Raw genomic sequence first — 16,684 nt, forward strand, 5'->3', positions numbered from 1 at the left:
CCCCGCAATGCTCTCAAATAACAAAGGATTCCTGTAAGAACAACCGTGTAAAGCAGTTTACTATTTATTTCTTTTTTTTTCTTTTAAAATGCATCAAAACATCTTTGTTTTTATTGATAGTTTTTTTTTTTCTTCTTTTTTTTATTCTAAAATCAAACAGGAAAAAAAATGGCAGGATAAAAAGTAAAAGAGCTTATCAGCTTTGCATTTATCAGGGCCATTTTTTTTTTATTTTTTGGCCATTTTTTTTTTTTCATTGAAATTGTGACCACGTAATCCTTTTTTTTTTTTTTTTTTCTGTGTGTGTGTTTTAAGTCATTGGTTCATTAACCCTTCCCCTGCCGAGAGATAGCCGCGGGCGGGAAAGCATCGCACTGATTGGTGCAACGCCGGCGGTGAAAGCGTCCCCCGCGGGACCCTCTGGCAAGGAAGGGGTTAATTTGAAAAACATTTCCCTTAAAGTGGCGAGCTGATGTTTATTCTGAGATCATTTCTATGAGTACACAAAATATTTCATTGACGAGACTCGCAGAATGTGTGTAAATATAACAGTAAAATAATAATTTGTCCAAAAATAGATGATTTTGCTTTTTTTTTTCTTTTTTTTTAAATACGTTTTAACTTTGCACGTTATTAAAATAGTTGTACAGTGGTTTTTGAGGCCCCACACCTTGTATTTTCCTCTGTCATATACGTCGCGCCCTGTAATCTGTGTAATTCTTTGTACAGACGAAATATTCTATAGCTACACGATAAATAAAATTTGGCAATAGACTCTTTTATAACACAAAAATAATACTTTTCTACATTTCCATAACATTGCACCACATATAGCAGAGGCGTAGTCTTGGGGGCGCGTGAACGGGGGGCGTAAAGTTTAATAATGGGATTCACATTCCCGTTATCATCAAAACCCGGATACATCTTCCCACTGGAAAGAAACGGAGAATCTGCCGGCAGATCGGCCCCATTCGGCCCCCCGTCTGGTCGCCCGTTTCTCCTGCTGTAAAGATCTTGTCTTAGATTCAGGAGCCGTATGTCTGTCCAATGCATGTTTAAATCCCCTCACTGTATTAGCCTCTACCACTTCTGCTGGGAGGCTGTTCCTCTCATCTACCACCCACTTAATAAAGTAAAACTTCCGTATATTCCATCTAAGCCTCTGAGGCCTCTCGTTCTAACATTTCTCCTCCTTTAAATCAAACTTCCCTCCTGTACACCCTATAACGTAAGATTAACGCCCCCCCCTCTATATATTCAACTGGCGACACCGGCACAGGATGCCAGTCATCATCCCCTGGGCTTTTCTCACATTTTACTTTAATAGGCCAAGTAGGACCCCAAGGACATATATCGCGAAGAGTGGGCCGAGGGTGGGCTTTAAGAACTCACCCCTTGTAAACATATTTGAGATTTAGATTAAGTGGAACAGCCTCCCAGCAGAAGCGGTAGCGGCTAATCCAGTGAGGGCATTTACACGTGCTTGGGATAGACATACGGCTCCTGAATCTAAGAAGACAGACGGACAAGACGGGCCGAACGCTCCTCATCTGCCATCAAATCCAACGTTTCCATGAACTGTGGTACCTTCCCCATTAAACGATCCGTGAGCCCAAACTCACCCTTACTTTATTCTACAAGCAAAGCAGCAGGCGCTTCCTCTACACCAATCAGGGGCTTCCCATCGCCGCGGAAGGGGTTAACGACAATAAGGGAACGCGTCGCTGCGTAATATATACGAACATGCAGTGCGAGTCTGTGGAGATGCCAGGCGGAAGCATGCGTTCCTTTCCCCCTAATATCCCCCAAAACGTGCCGTTTAACCCTCTATTCACAAGGCAACTTTTGCATCAAACACGAACGTCTCGTCAGGACCTCTTTAAGAAATAAAATACAAAGAAGTGAAAATAGGGAGGTATTTGTGCTGCGGCGCGTCTGTACAGGGCCATGTCTGCTAAGCCTGCGGCCTGTATATATCTACGGTATATAAATATATATATATATAGAGAGAGGGCGGTATGGGATCGGCGCCCGTCAGAAGACTTCCTCGTGAAATAATCTGCGACCTGAGTTCCTAGTTGTGTTATATTCTCCCCCTCCTCTCGCAAGGCGATGGAAAACGCTTCGTTTATTTAGTGCAAAGAAGACAAGCGCCACGTTGGGAATAAACGTCAAAGGGAAGAGCAACATGGTGAGCCTGTGTTACAGACCCGCTGGGCGGCCATGTTGCCTGAACCTCTGTGTGGCGCGGGGAGATGACATCATCAGTACGGCCGTAGCACGCGGCTACAGCTAGAAAGGCCATAACGGGGAGGGTCAGCGCTCCATCCTTTTAGAACATGGCGTCCCGTCATCCGCGCTTCCCCCGCGTCCTGCCCTAAAGGGACGCTTTCGAGAACATGCGGTGCCTATCGCTACACGTGCATACATCACTCTAACCACACCCGTGTGCAGGCAGAGTGCTTTATTACACGTGTTTTCATGCCTTTGTTGCTCGTTAATATAGAAAGCTGCATAGTTTCAGCGGAGGAGGGGAGGAGAATTCGGTTTCCCTGCGTCCGTCCGTCCGTCCGTCCCACTCGGAACATCCAAAGTCCTTGTGCTCTCATTGATGTGGCTCCTGCCCCCCCCCCGTCATGTCACCGGCAGCATTTAAGTGACTTTTTTACATCATTGTTGTAAAGGATGAGGTCATGTAAGGGAACCTACAATAACCAGAAGTGGTGTCCTCCAGCTTCCCGTGACCTGGAATATGCCGCGGAGGATCATCGCCCCGTCCCTCCCGGACTCTCACGCCCGTTTCGGAATTTGGCAACAAAGATCTAGGTTTCTCGATAAACGCGCCGGGGGGGAATAACGACCGGACAGTGAGGTCAGCCAAACACTCGCTTTAATACGGACTGGAATGGATGCACGTCCTAAGAGAAACATCCGGCCCTCGGACTTTCACAGAAAGTACATCGCTCGCTCCGCACGCCCGCAGCGGGTCCGTCTCTGCGCACGCGGCCCCCACGCGGGGGTATCTCGACTTAAAAGGAAGACGGAATTTACGTAAATGAACGATTCCAGGCGGTGGGTATTATCCGAGCAGGACATGCAGTTACAAATCTGTTTTTTAATCACACCTCGGTTATGTTTTTTTTTTTTTTTTGACATTTAGGGACAGGGCTTTCCCCGCCACGAACCATTTCAACAGACGGCTGCTCATGCGCGGCACGGGGCAGGAAATGCCGGGAAGCCATGCTTTATGATTTGTAAACCGATAGCCCCCCTTTACTGGTTTGTAAAGGGCGCTGACCGTACATTGGCGTGTGAATACACCCCGCAATAATTAAAACATCACACATTAGAGTAAATAACTGCTGCATGCCACGTGAGAACGAACAAGCGGGCGCGAGAACCCCCTGCAACACCACCATGCACCACGTCCATCAAACAGTCCCTTTATCTATCATTAGATTTGCCCCTGGATCTTATTCTCTACCCCCCCCAGGGGTAGTTATCTGGATGTCCGCTTCCAATAAACAGATTCAAGTCTCCAGCTTTAGAAAAGTGGAGTCCGGAGAGGGACGCGGCTCGGCCAGGGGGACATTTTGCTTTTCGGGAGCCCAAGTAAAGCCGGCGACCAAGCTGTCGGGACGACAACCGCCAGGATCCTTTGCAATGAATGCGTTAATACTGCCGTGCTACCTCTGGCTTATTGCATTTAGGTGATAAGACCCTCTTAACTTAAACAATCCCTCGCTTGTTAGAAATATTCGTTTCCATTTTCTCCCCTTTCATGCTGGAGGAAAAATAATATTGTGTCGAAAGGAATTTTCAGCTCGCCACTTGGGAAGGGATTCCACTTTTTGCCCTCTTCTACTCCCTTTTTTTAAAATTCAATATATATATGTATATTTAACACTTTTTTTTGCCATTTATAATATTCATGCATCCGCCACACTCCGAATCTAACATTTTCAAACAAAGTCGGAAAAAAGCTTTTTTTTTAAAATAAGCAACGCAATTTTCTTTTTTTTTTTTTTTATGTCTCGGATTTGGGACTTTCAAGCAAAAAATCAGATGTTTAATCAAATGCTGCTTTTTTTTTTTTTTTTTTTTTTTTTTCTCCAACCTTTTTTTTTGTTTTGTTTTTTTTTTTTTAATTTTCTCATTTCCGCAGGCAATATGAACAAATATGAGCGCTAAACACTCGTGTGTGTGTGTGCATCTGCGTGCTCTCTCCATAACATTAACCGGCACACGTTATATCCAATCTTTTGGATGATAAAACTCATCAATACAAATTGAAAAAAAATAAAATTAAATAATAATACCATGTTTTGTACATTTGTTTTTTTTTTCCAAAAGTTCTCAGCAGCTTTTTAGAAACTCTAACGCCATTTTTTGCGTTTTTCTTTTTTATTTTTTTGTTGTTTCTTCTTCTTCTTCTTCGTCTAGATGGGGAAATTCGACCAGTTGAAATGGTTCAGAATTGACATATCGAGGAGGTGCTCAGAGAGAAGGGGGGAGGTTTGCGGTAAACATGTTATCCTCCTGAGTGTCATCTACTTTCTTCCAACGTACAGAAGCCCTCCCAAAATATATTGTATTATAAAAAGCATGCTGCGAGGGCATCCTTCCTTTCCCCCCCAAAAAATTCGCAGGGAATAAAAAGGAAGATTCTCTTTTTTTTGGTGGAGATTTTTGTATTTTTCTTTTCCGGGGCATGTATTTCTCCTCCCCCCAATCTCACTCCTTTTTGCAGACGTGTCTTTGATTTCCCTGCTAGATTGAAGTTTTTTTTTGTTTGTTTCCTGTAAACATATATATAGATATATTTGTATATATTTATATATATATTTGTTTGTTTTTTTAGCACCAGTCGTCCTCCTCACTCTCACTGTAACGTTCGTGACGAGATTTTGTGGGTCGCGGGGTCCCGTGGGAATAGCCGTTGGGCAGCCTGCGCCCGTGTGGCGAAACTGGGGGTGCCCCTCCGGGGTCGGCAGTCCTGGAGGAACGCTGGTCGCAGGGGTGAGGGCCCTCATAGGAGGAATCCCGGTAAGGACCGCTGTGCCTGCATCCAGCACGGGGGGCGTCAGAGCAATGTCCCCTGGCGTGACGGTGGGATCGAGGAGAGTCGTTGTGTGTGGCCCTTCTCTCGCTGCTTCCTGCGTGGCTGTCACACTGGGGGTATCTCCGTTGTAGGGGGTTGGTCATTCTGCAAGGGCTCTGCTGTTGCTGTTGGGGGGAGCAGACGCTGGCAGGCCGGCGAACCACCGGGGAGTAGGTAACTCGCGGCCTAGGGGTTGGGGGCAGCTGGGGCAGCTGTCGCCTTCCTCTGCGGGGTGTGCTGGCCCCAGAGGTTGAGGGCACGGGGCTGCCATCCACTGAACTACTGCCCTACACAAAAATCCAAACAAAATGGGAATTCAAGAGCGAGAGAAAACACGAAGAGGAGACACGCGAGGGAAGTGGTACACAAGACACAAGAGGGAAGAGACAGAGAAAGAGGGCAGAGTGAAGAGAGAAATGACAGATGGCGGGTAAGAGGACAAAGGGTTGGTTGATGATAGCGGAATAAGAAATGCAAGAGGAAGAAATGTCAAAAGAGAGAGATGGGAGATCAAAGGGATGGGAGACGACCGCCAAGAGCAATCGAGAGAATGATTACGAATGAATGAAAAGTGATGGAGGAGAATAGACAGAGAAGTAAAACAACAAGAGAACAGGAATGATGAGGTGTGTAGATAGGACGTATCCCAGAGAAGCAGGTATAAGAAGGTGGGTCGAGAGAGAGGCAAGGAGGGACAGAGGCGCCCTCACACAGATAAAGGTGGGGTTCGGGAGAGGTTAGGAGGGTAAGGATGCCACAGCGACAAGAAATAATAAGAATAATAACAAAAATAAAAAACGGAAAAAGTGGAAGAGAGATGGATTTTCTGTAAGTTTTTTTGTGCAGGAACAAGCAGTTTGAGCAAAAACAAGCAGGGAGTAGAGACAGAAGATCCAACCAAAGCAGGAGGTGGCAACAAAAAGAGATAAAGCCCCCAACCACACTACCCCTTTCTTCCCCAACACCCCCCCCAGCAGTTAATAGTAGGGCTAATTGAAATCCCATTCTGAGATATGAGCAGCAGGAGAAATATGGCGGTATGGGAAGCTGATACCCCAGCAAGAGGGGGGAAGCAGGTAGAGGGAGGAACAACACCAGAGAGAGGAGGGAACATGAAACAAAGGGGCGTCACACTGGCACCCCCTCCCAACCAAAAATAAATACCACAAAGGCGAGGAATTGAGAAAAAAGTGGAAAAGGGGTAAAAGATGAAGGGCGATTTTTTTTTATATAGGTATATACAACCCTCCCCTGGCGGAGACCTGCAAAACCTCCAGATTCACCCCAATTCTAGTGCGGTACCCCTTTAACTTCACAAAGGTCCCCCTAATGTCGCACCTAGTCCCATAAACAGCATGCAGCTGACAGATTTACAGATCTTTAGGTTAATTCGTCACAGCACGACCCAAACTTTCCTCATTACACTAAAACACGAGCACGGCATTCCATGTGATGGCTCTGAGAAGGGGTGACCCACCTGTCGGTGTGGGGCATAGTCTCTGCCCCCACTCGGTGAACGTGAATTTGGCCTCCCGTAGTCTAAGCGCTCCCGATCGGAGCCGGCGTGGTGGTGGTGGTGATGATGGTGGTGGTGGTGATGATGGTGATGTTTTCGGTCTCGGGTACGTCCGCGCTCCTCAGAAGGCAGGTCACATGACTGCGTTGTAGTGCTGAGTTCTGTGCCAAGACCTGTGGGGGGGAGGGGTAAAGAAAAGACTTGTGTAGGACAGGTTCGACCATGTGATGAGCAGACATCGTGACCACAGTTAATATTTTACTAGAGGCCATAACCGAGATCAAAATGAGACATCTCTCCATTCCTCAAATTCCTTCCAATATTTAACAGTTCTATCTCCATTAAATTTTACCCTCATTCATTTCTTTTGTTTTAAACCATCTTATTTCTTGACCTTCCCAGCAGAGGTGCCCTCACCTGATTCTAGATCCCCATATCGGTTGAGAGACTTCTCAGACACCCGGTGTCCCCGTTCCCTCCTGCGCTGATGCCCATGACGAGGTCCTTCTTCCGGCGTCACCCTCTCCAAGGAGTAATCATTCAGTCGAATGCCTCTGGCCTGGGAATGGCCAAGCATAGAGGTGGACCGCTTCATGGGGCTTCCATCTGCAATTGTCTGCAAAATAAATTTCGGGGCATATAATGCATTTTATTCACACAATTGAATGAACACTGTTTATATACACATTTTATGACTTTATGGATTTATGGAAACAGCGGGATGTCTCAATGCATTATTATTGTAACTCGGTTGTAGGACATCTGAAATTTCAAGGGGCAAGAGAAAAATCTTTCTGCGGCAAATACATATATATCTTAAAAAGCGAATGAATGTTCTTAGACGTTGAAATGAATGAAGCGAATGTGGGATTTGTATTTATATGCCACATCGGTTCCATGACTTCTTTAGGGTCTCACGCACCACCTGCTTGAGGAGAGTTCGACTAGATGTGAAAGGACGCGGTAATCTGGAGATGACCAAATCCAGCTAGGGTGGTCTCAACAGTGCACAGGACCCCCCTAACCTTTCAAATGGCCACGGAGGGACACTTTTTATTTGACATTGAAAAATTCTGAAGGCTGCTTATGTAACCAAGTAAGGCATTCCGACGGGTATTTTCACGAATAATTCCTCAACATAAATTCTGCCGTTGGAAGTGGAGTCAGTGAGATGAAACTGCAGCTCTCCTTCCAACTCCCTCTCTGGGTAATAAACCTCTTTGTTGTGACTTTTAGGTCTGTCCTTTAGGTAAAGCAGTTGAAGAAGGTGTAGGAACTCCTTATTTATTTTAGATGCACTCAGAGAACACAAACAGAATGCGAGGATTCCGCTAAAACATTTTGTTTTAATTAACTAACATCGCTCCGGGGGGGGGGGGTTTATGGGGCAGAATTTCAAACCTGAATATCCCTAAATTTACTAAACAGCCAGTTAAATAAAAGCTCACACGTTCATCTAACGCTGGGAATCTATTTAAAAGCATTTCATGCCGGCCCCAAGACTACGGGCTACCGGGAATTTCCACCCGTGAATCGGACTTAGCTTCATAGGCTTCTTTATTACCCTGTGTACGGTTACACGCGTGCTACGTGTCCTACGGCCGCACAGATCTGCACTACATACTAAAGACATGACGTTACACACGGGTGACGTGAGAAAGCGTGTGGATGTACGGACAGGTGCTGTTGTGTATGAAGGCATTTACATGTGGGTATTTGTACTTATTGGTATGCGTTATTATTTAACGACTTACATAGCGCCATCATATTCTGCAGCGCGGTACAATAGATAAACGGGGGCTGCATCACATAACAACTTGGACTTACAGACACAAAAGGACAGAAGGGCTTACTTAACATTTGTGTTTGTTGCGAATGACAATTACTTCGTACACAACGATGAAAACACAGTTGGAATGCAATCAACAATCCGACGGACAGAGAGAGAAAGATGGAGGAAGAGGAACGAGCAAAAACGAAATGGAGAGGGAGAAAGAGTGAGTGAGAGAGAGGAACACGGAGTGCGTGAGAAGACACATTATTGATATTACATACACTGAGATTAATTCCTCTGGAGCGGGGTTTCCTTCGCGGCTACAACAAGACAACAGACAGAGGGGAGAGAAGAGACAACCGGGAGGGACAGGTCACGGGGCAGTGTAAGACAGATAGCATGGGGAGAGACAGGAGGGCAAAGAGAGAAAGAGAACACAGGTTAACAGCAGTACGACACGTTCATAAATCTAGTGTCCCGTGTTAGCGAGAGATGGGGAGAACACGATACACTGACCACAAGGAGAGGACACGGTACACAGAGACAGAGGAGGATGGAGTCCTCCCGGGTAACACCACGTGTGTCATAGCCCCAGCCCTGAAACTATGGGGGGTGTTAAATCAGGGGAGAGACAAAGAGAGGGGAGACTTGAAGGGGCAAGAACACAAAGGAGGAATGTTAGAATTCAGAGGTCTGAAAAAGCAAATGTTAAAGGAAGGCCCTGTGACCGGTGCCTCTGGACCCCGAAAAGAGATGGGCAGTGGAGCTAAACTTTGGCTGCCCCCGTCAGGTCAGAAATCACGCGGGGGTCCCAAGATCTGTATGTGCCTGGGGCCGGTCCTCTGCACCAGTTATTGGAGAAACGGGCCACTGCTAGACAATACAGTATTTACTATCTGTAGATGCCCAATGGGTTCCCTAGGATAAAAACAACCATTTAAATAATGTTCATTATAATGTTCATACGAGCTAGCTCTGGAGGTAATTATCTGCGCATGCGCACCGGTAACGTGCTGAACGCATCTCCTGCCAGCCAGCACTCCGATGAGTCCCTCTATACATTTACATGAAAACATGTAGGGTATAAGGTGACGCTCGCCTATCATATGCATTAAAGTACATTTGATGGCTGGAGAGTCCCTTTAATTTTGATTTTATCTTTTTATAGCTGTTTATGGCCAATACCACGCTGGTCGTAATCTTAGTGGACAGTAGGTTAGCGCTTTGTTTAAGTCCATCAGTATAACAATCAGTGTGAATGTTTGTGGGAAATAACTACGTTTGTTAAGAGATTAAATATTGCGGTTTAGCTCAGTGCAGATAGACCTGGTTATAACTGGAGAAAAAAGTGCAAATGGGTCAAAAACGATTAAGACTAAATTTTCAGTTCATTTTTGACCAATTAGTTTCCGGATAGCGAATTAAGTTTTCTGCCCGTACGTTTTGGACGAAAATCGGGGCCCATTTTAATTTTGGGAATTCAATTTGTTGTCTGACGCCCATATTTACTCTCACTCTCTCACGCAATGATTTTAGTTCACGCTCTCTCTCGTGCAGACATCTGAATGTCTCGCTACCTTCTCTGCCGACCGTTTCTGCTTCAGTGTCTCACATCTTCCTGCTCTCCTGTCTTCTCATTTCTTTCTTTTTCCGCATCTTCACGGGTATAACCTCTTAGCGAACTTCCACCAAAATGGCAGTGCTTCCGGTGATGTCCACTCCTCCCTGATCCTCCATCAACATCAACAGAAGCTCTGCCACTGCGATAACCTTCCGAAAAAATGGCGGAGCTTCTGTTGATGTCCTCTCCCCTGATTGGAGCTTTCGGTGACGTCTTCTCCTAGATTCTCCAATGTCACATAAAGCTCCAAGATTACACATGTTATCTTGGTGAAAATGGCGGAGCTTCTGGTAATGTCCTTTATCTCTACCCTTCAAATCAGGGGAGAGGATGTCACTGGAAGCGATGCCATTTTGGTGGAAGTTTGCGGTGATGCGGACGAAGAAAGAAGAGAGAGAAAAGAGAAGAGCAAGAAGATGAGGAACAAGAAGATGTGAGACGTGGTAATGGTCGTGAGAGAAAGTAGGGAGACATTCAGAGAGTGAGAGATTTCATTACATTTGTAATTTGTAGGAGTTTCTAGTGAAGAAAATGAGATCTCCATAAACCTTGGCAGAGGCGAGCTTCTGGTGTTGATTTGTTCGTGTTGTTCTGAGGGTCGATGTGTTGTGTTGGCCAGTGAATGGTGTCCAGTTCCTCAGTGGCATGTCCAGGTTTGTATAAAATAGGATAGGCTCTGCTTAGGTACTATGTCTCGTTTGGGCAGTAAACCTGATCTTTGTTCTCTGGGCCCACAGACACAACAAGTATTAAGTCCATGGTTTAGTTTTGTTATTCTCTTTTTTTGTGGAGTGCAGTCTTGGTGCCCTTTCTGTCTGATGTGTGGAAAGGCAGAGACATAGGTCAGAATCTCACTCACCTGATTGTCAGCCGGTAGTCTCGGCATGGATGACGCTCTCCCGTGTTCCTCAATCACCAGGTACTGTTCACTGTCTGAAAAACCATCTAACGCCATCTCCCTCATCTCCACCGACTGTCAAACGAGAATGGGAAGAGACTCAATCCTAGCGCTGTTGAATGAGACATCATTCCTGGTAATGCTGAATACCCAAACCCTTCCAAGAAATTATCCTTTCAGATTTTATGGGGAGTTTTTGCCTGGCCTTCCCTTCTAATGGACCTGGTCAAGCCGGCTAATCCAGCTGTAGTCACACTTACTTTGTGCGAAGTGGAGACTGGAAAGAAAGAAAAAAAGAGATAAGAAATCAAGTAAAATAAATATGAATGATTTTTACTGACCTGAGAATTCGGCCAACTGTTGGTGTTCTCTTGTGTGCGCCCCCTCTCTGGGCTCCAGGTGCCGGTGTTACGGAACATTTGTTGGGCCTTTTGGGTCATCCAGGACTGGCTTTCCTTCATACCACCCTCAGGTATACTCCTGGGAAAAGAGGATAGAAACCTAGAACGATCCTGTACTCTGTTAAAGTATTTAAATGTTCCTATCATATTCCCCCCCCCTTCTTCTTTCTCCAGGCTGAACATATTGAGATCCCTTAGTCTTTCCTGATCAGCGTTTTTGTAGCCCTCCTCTGAACGCTCTCCACTGTGTCAATATCATTCTGGAGATGGGATCTCCAGAACTGTACCCAGAGATCTGCCCCTAATGCCTCTATCTATCCAACCCATCACCTTGCTTGCTTTTTCTGATGCATTTATTGCATTGCCTGATTACCTTTAAGTAAGTGCCCTCAATGCTACATTTTGCCATTGTATTTTTATGCCCCAAGTGCATTATTTTACATTTATCAATATGAAACTGCAGCTGCCACCCTCTCAACCATTCTTCTAATTTATTTAAATCATTTTCCACCCAAAAAACAAACGTATTCTGCCCAGAATGTCTACCCTGTTGCAGACATAAATGACATATCATACCGTTAACACGATTTATAATATCACGGATCGTTTAACAGGATCTCTGTGTAGAAAACCTGTGCCGTTTCTGATCATGCAAACCATTTACTTCCAGATATTTAACAATCCTTTCCTTTAGCTCGGTTTCCATTCATTTGCCAACTACTGGCGTGAGACTTACTGGTCTGTAGTTAGATGCGTCTTCCCTGCTACCTTTTTTTATGAAATGCTACTACAACTGCCAGCTTCCAGTCTTCTGGAACTACTCCTGACAACGGTGACAGGTTAAACAAGTCTGACAGGACATTCCAAAACTCTTTTAACAACTTCCCCATCACCCACCTCTGTGAAAACCGAACAGAAATATTTATTATGATTTAATATTTATTAGCAGTCGGCTGGATCTTCTTTCTCATTTATATAATTCCCTCAATGTATCTTTAATGTAATTATTTCTTGTTTAGGTTGCGTGTGCGGGTGCGAGGATTGGCAGATACAGCCATACACAGGGCTGACTTCACTCACATCTCCCCTCCTGGCTCCTGCTGGGAAGACGGCAGAGCATTCAGTCCCAGGAGCCCATCCTGCGTGGGCGAAGGAGGCTCCATCCTCTGGAACATGAGCGGGGTCCGATTCTGAATGAAGCAAGGAGGACACATGTATCACGGGCTGCCCTAAACCGTGCATGGAAGCCAATACACATTGGGAAGGCGTACTTCCCAAAGGTCTGGCGGCTAGACCTAAATCTGATTGTTTTGCTCAGGTTTGTCCAAATATATAAAGTTAGCTGCGGATGTCTCTCTTCTTTAAACCAAGACAGGGTCAGAGCGTAGAACCCAGTGCTGGATTCAGAATGCCAGCGAGGGGCACAATTCTTCTCGCCCTATTTCCATCCATTAAATAGAACTACGCCTGCCCCGGCGAGAAGACCGACAGAGATACATTTCAATCCGCTTTAGAGATGACTGACCCAATACTGGTTTATATCTCTTATAGAAAATTCCAAAACCAATTACAAATTATTTTTTTAATTGAAAATTTACACATAAGTTTCAATGTATTGTAATACATTAATATAATTTAAAAAGGTATTATTTCTGTTATTTGCATTAGCGAGGGGCAGTTTTGCTAGAGGTAAGGAGGAATTTTCCGGGATAAATAGTTCATTAAGAGACGGCTGATGTTACCTGCTCCTCCTGCAACGCCTGGAGTCTCTTGGCTTTGCTCTGTCTGTAATACTCCATGATCATCATCGCAGCATAAATCTTCCCCACGGTGAGGTCAGTGGCTGTCAGACGACAAAGTAATACAAGGAATTCCACTTTATAAGCGAGAGAATGGCCGTCACTTTAAGCTTACGAAGCTGGGTCCTCGGCCCGGTAGCAATTAAAGGGCTTGAATTAAGGACCCCGACTGACATAACTCCTCACCAAAACGTGACAGCAACTTTAACGTTCTCTGCAAATCGAGTTAAACGGGACGATGAACTCAAGTTCATCTCAGCTTGTGAGTCATTTGAACTTCAACTCACAGGTACAGGTACCCGAGATACAGACTCTCAACTAAATAATTAGCCTGGACCATACATTTGTGATAATTTAATTCTAACTGTCTGGCGATTGATTACTCTGTGATACCTGAATAGCAGTAACCTATAAGAATGATTTCAGATACGTGACATGAAGGTCATTCAATGCTGCCTCGTGCCCTCGTTCCCCACTCACATTTATGTGGAGTAACTAACAGATCAAGAGTTTTCTGGGACAAGTTCGGCCAAATGGCCATCATCTCCTTTCTGAGCTCTTTGTCCATCTGCTGCTTATCAGCTCCACCTGCAACACACGGAAAAGGGTGAAGATCAGCAACAACAAAACAAAGCCATAGGTATTAGTGAGTGTGAACTCGAATAAAGCATCATATCGAACACCACCTCATCTGTATTTCTCGGAGGCCCTTCTCACTCCAAACCTCGCAGTGCCAGTGTCCCTCTGATTCTCAATGAATCCCAGCTCATGAGTGTTCACCTGATCCACAACCGAGCCTCACACAGACTCAAAGCTCATCAATGTTCCAGTAAACTTCTACAGAACCCCAAACAGGTCACCACCCCATCTTTTTTCATCAGTATTCCTAATATGCGGCACATCTTCTCCTCTGGCCTTATACGCGCCATATAAATAACCTCAAACTTACCAGGGTCCTTTAAACTCTTTATAGAATCCTACACAGAGCCTTATCCCATCATTACTCTTCCAAAACCCAACACAGCCCCATATTAAACCTCTCTTCATCTCACACCCCTACTCAATAGTCTTTAGAACAGAACAATAGCTGCATGACTTTATCTTTGTCAGTACAAAAGGCACACATGAGGGACACCAATGTAGGAGAAGTTCTACAGGTTCTGCTAGAGCCGAAACACAGAGGAACAGCAGGGAGGATGGTCAGAGGTCTCAGGCACTTTGTGTGCGTCACTCACTGACCTTTGGCAATCTTAATGTCCAGCGCTGTTCTGATAAGAGCCATAAGAGTGGAGTTGAAGTGCACCGTGTTATCATCAGCGACAGGGAGGTCCATTCTCAGCAGCCTCTGTAGGAACCCAGAGAAGAAGGCGTCAGGTCATCGCATCAAGCTGCACCTCTCCAACCTTTAATCCCAACCCAGGTCCAGTACTCAGAGGCTCCAAATTTTAGGCATCTCTAGGGAAACAAAGCTGCAATACCCAAACTCTGAGAAAGTTATCTAGTGTATCAGAAGTGGACAGTTCTATTTCAACTCTTCCCAGATGTCACCCTTTACCAGGCATCTTCCCAGTCACCCCGTTTGGGTAAAATACTAATGTACAAAGTCTTCTCTGTAGAACTAACTTCTTTGTACTCGGCCTTCCAAGTGCAAAACATTCTAAGCATCCTTAGTGACCAGAGCCTCAGAGTTCTGTATGATAACAAGAAAGATAGTGACATTACCCCTTCAACGCCAGAGTGAGAAGAAGACAAATAGCTTCTTCCACCCAAGCTATAAAACAGCTCTCTGGCAGTGACGAGGTTGAAACTAGCAAGAGGCGACCCGAACTGAAGCCGAGATCAGCAGGCATTAAAAACAAGCAAACTCGATACATGCGGCATGCACAACTGGTCCATGCAACGTGCAGGGTCCCCCCATGCAATCCCTTCGTAGAACTATAACTCCTACAGAGGGGGGAGCACATGGGGGAGAGGGCTTCTAGGGGAGGAGGGGGGCGAGAGAGTGAGACAAGGGGAGGGTGAGAAAGGGAGAGAGGGAGGAAAAAAAGAGAGAAACACATTGACAAACCAAGCTGTGAAACGTGTCAGTCAGAGGTGTTACGCAGGATCAATGAGACCCCAAGAAAAAAAACTGAGACCTTCGCCACGCAATTAACCGGATTCCCTGACCATACGAGAGTTACCAGAGGTAGGGTACAGGACACAGAAATGGGAGAAACATGTAACCGAGGAGCGATCGAATGGCCTTATAAGTGATAGGTACGGGGCAATTATAGGGAGAAGGGCTCTGTAATAGAGCAGTGATGGGTACGGGGCAGTTATGGGGTAGGGGGCGTGTAATAGAGCAGTGATTGGTACGGGGCAGTTATAGGGGGCGTGTAATAGAGCAGTGATTGGTACGGGGCAGTTATAGGGGTAGGGGGCATGTAATAGAGCAGTGATGGGTACGGGGCAGTTATAGGGGTAGGGGGCATGTAATAGAGCAGTGATGGGTACGGGGCAGTTATAGGGGTAGGGGGCATGTAATAGAGCAGTGATAGGTACAGGGCAGTTATAGGGGTAGGGGGCACGTAATAGAGCAGTGATAGGTACAGGGCAGTTATAGGGGTAGGGGGGCATGTAATAGAGCAGTGATGGGTACAGGGCAGTTATATGGAGAAGGGCTCTGTAATAGAGCAGTGATGGTTACAGGGTAGTTATGGAGAGAAGGGCCCTGTAGTAGAGCAGTGATGGGTACGGGGCAGTTATAGGGAGAAGTGCTAGAGCAGTGATAGGTATGGGGTAGTTGTAGGGAGAAGGGCTCTGTAATAGAGGAGTGATGGGGACATAGTAGTTATAGGGGCAGGGGTCCTGTTATAGATCAGTGCTAGGTACACGGCAGTTATAGAGAGAAGGGCTGTGTAACAGAGCTGTTATTGGTACAGGGCAGTTACAGGGGTAGGGGGCATGTAATAGAGCTGTTATTGGTACAGGGCAGTTATAGGGGTAGGGGGCATGTAATAGAGCTGTTATTGGTACAGGGCAGTTATAGGGGTAGGGGGCATGTAATAGAGCTGTTATAGGTACAGGGCAGTTATAGGGGTAGGGGGCATGTAATATAGCTGTTATAGGTACAGGGCAGTTATAGGGGTAGGGGGCATGTAATAGAGCTGTTATAGGTACAGGGCAGTTATAGGGGTAGGGGTCCTGTAATATAGCAGTGATCGGTAGGGCAGTAGTAAGTATCATTGTTCAATTAGTGGACCCCTCAGTAACTGGGAATGTTACCATACGATACCATAGAATAGCACATTAATATGTACAGATCCCACTGGATAATTAACATTATTATCGCATAGGTTACGATTCAAGCAGGAAGGGGGCAGGAGGGACTGCAACGCAGACCTGCATCACTCTGTTAATGCACTGTGCACTTACCATAGTGAGTGTGGAGAGAGAAGAGGGAGCGATACACAGAGGCAGAGTGAGAGAGAAAGGGATGTGGAAAGATTGGCAGCCTATCTGTACATGATATGGTAGCTTAAAAAATTGCAACTGTCCCTTGCAGTCTGGGGTCCACCTAATACACAATCCT

General features: G+C 45.7%; 2 protein-coding genes across 2 annotated transcripts in view; one reads left to right on the forward strand and one right to left on the reverse strand.

Annotated features, from left to right (window-relative positions):
• The window catches only part of WDR83OS (WD repeat domain 83 opposite strand), a 123,356-nt gene that overhangs the window by 72,878 nt on the left and 33,794 nt on the right, over positions 1–16,684 (forward strand). The window lies entirely within an intron of this gene.
• CACNA1A (calcium voltage-gated channel subunit alpha1 A) overlaps positions 3,960–16,684 on the reverse strand; it is a 74,914-nt gene continuing 62,189 nt past the window's right edge. Inside the window, exons 37-46 of the mRNA XM_053464950.1 lie at positions 14,350–14,455; positions 13,591–13,698; positions 13,054–13,154; positions 12,392–12,501; positions 11,252–11,390; positions 10,872–10,985; positions 8,673–8,711; positions 7,035–7,233; positions 6,579–6,790; positions 3,960–5,388 (exon numbers count right to left, since the gene is read on the reverse strand). Coding sequence (XP_053320925.1) covers positions 4,858–5,388; positions 6,579–6,790; positions 7,035–7,233; positions 8,673–8,711; positions 10,872–10,985; positions 11,252–11,390; positions 12,392–12,501; positions 13,054–13,154; positions 13,591–13,698; positions 14,350–14,455 — 1,659 coding nt within the window. The 3' untranslated portion in view covers positions 3,960–4,857. The remainder of the gene's footprint in view (positions 5,389–6,578; positions 6,791–7,034; positions 7,234–8,672; positions 8,712–10,871; positions 10,986–11,251; positions 11,391–12,391; positions 12,502–13,053; positions 13,155–13,590; positions 13,699–14,349; positions 14,456–16,684) is intronic.

The sequence above is a fragment of the Spea bombifrons genome, chromosome 4, assembly GCF_027358695.1.
Source record: "Spea bombifrons isolate aSpeBom1 chromosome 4, aSpeBom1.2.pri, whole genome shotgun sequence".
In the NCBI taxonomy this organism is placed as follows: Eukaryota; Metazoa; Chordata; class Amphibia; order Anura; family Pelobatidae; genus Spea; species Spea bombifrons.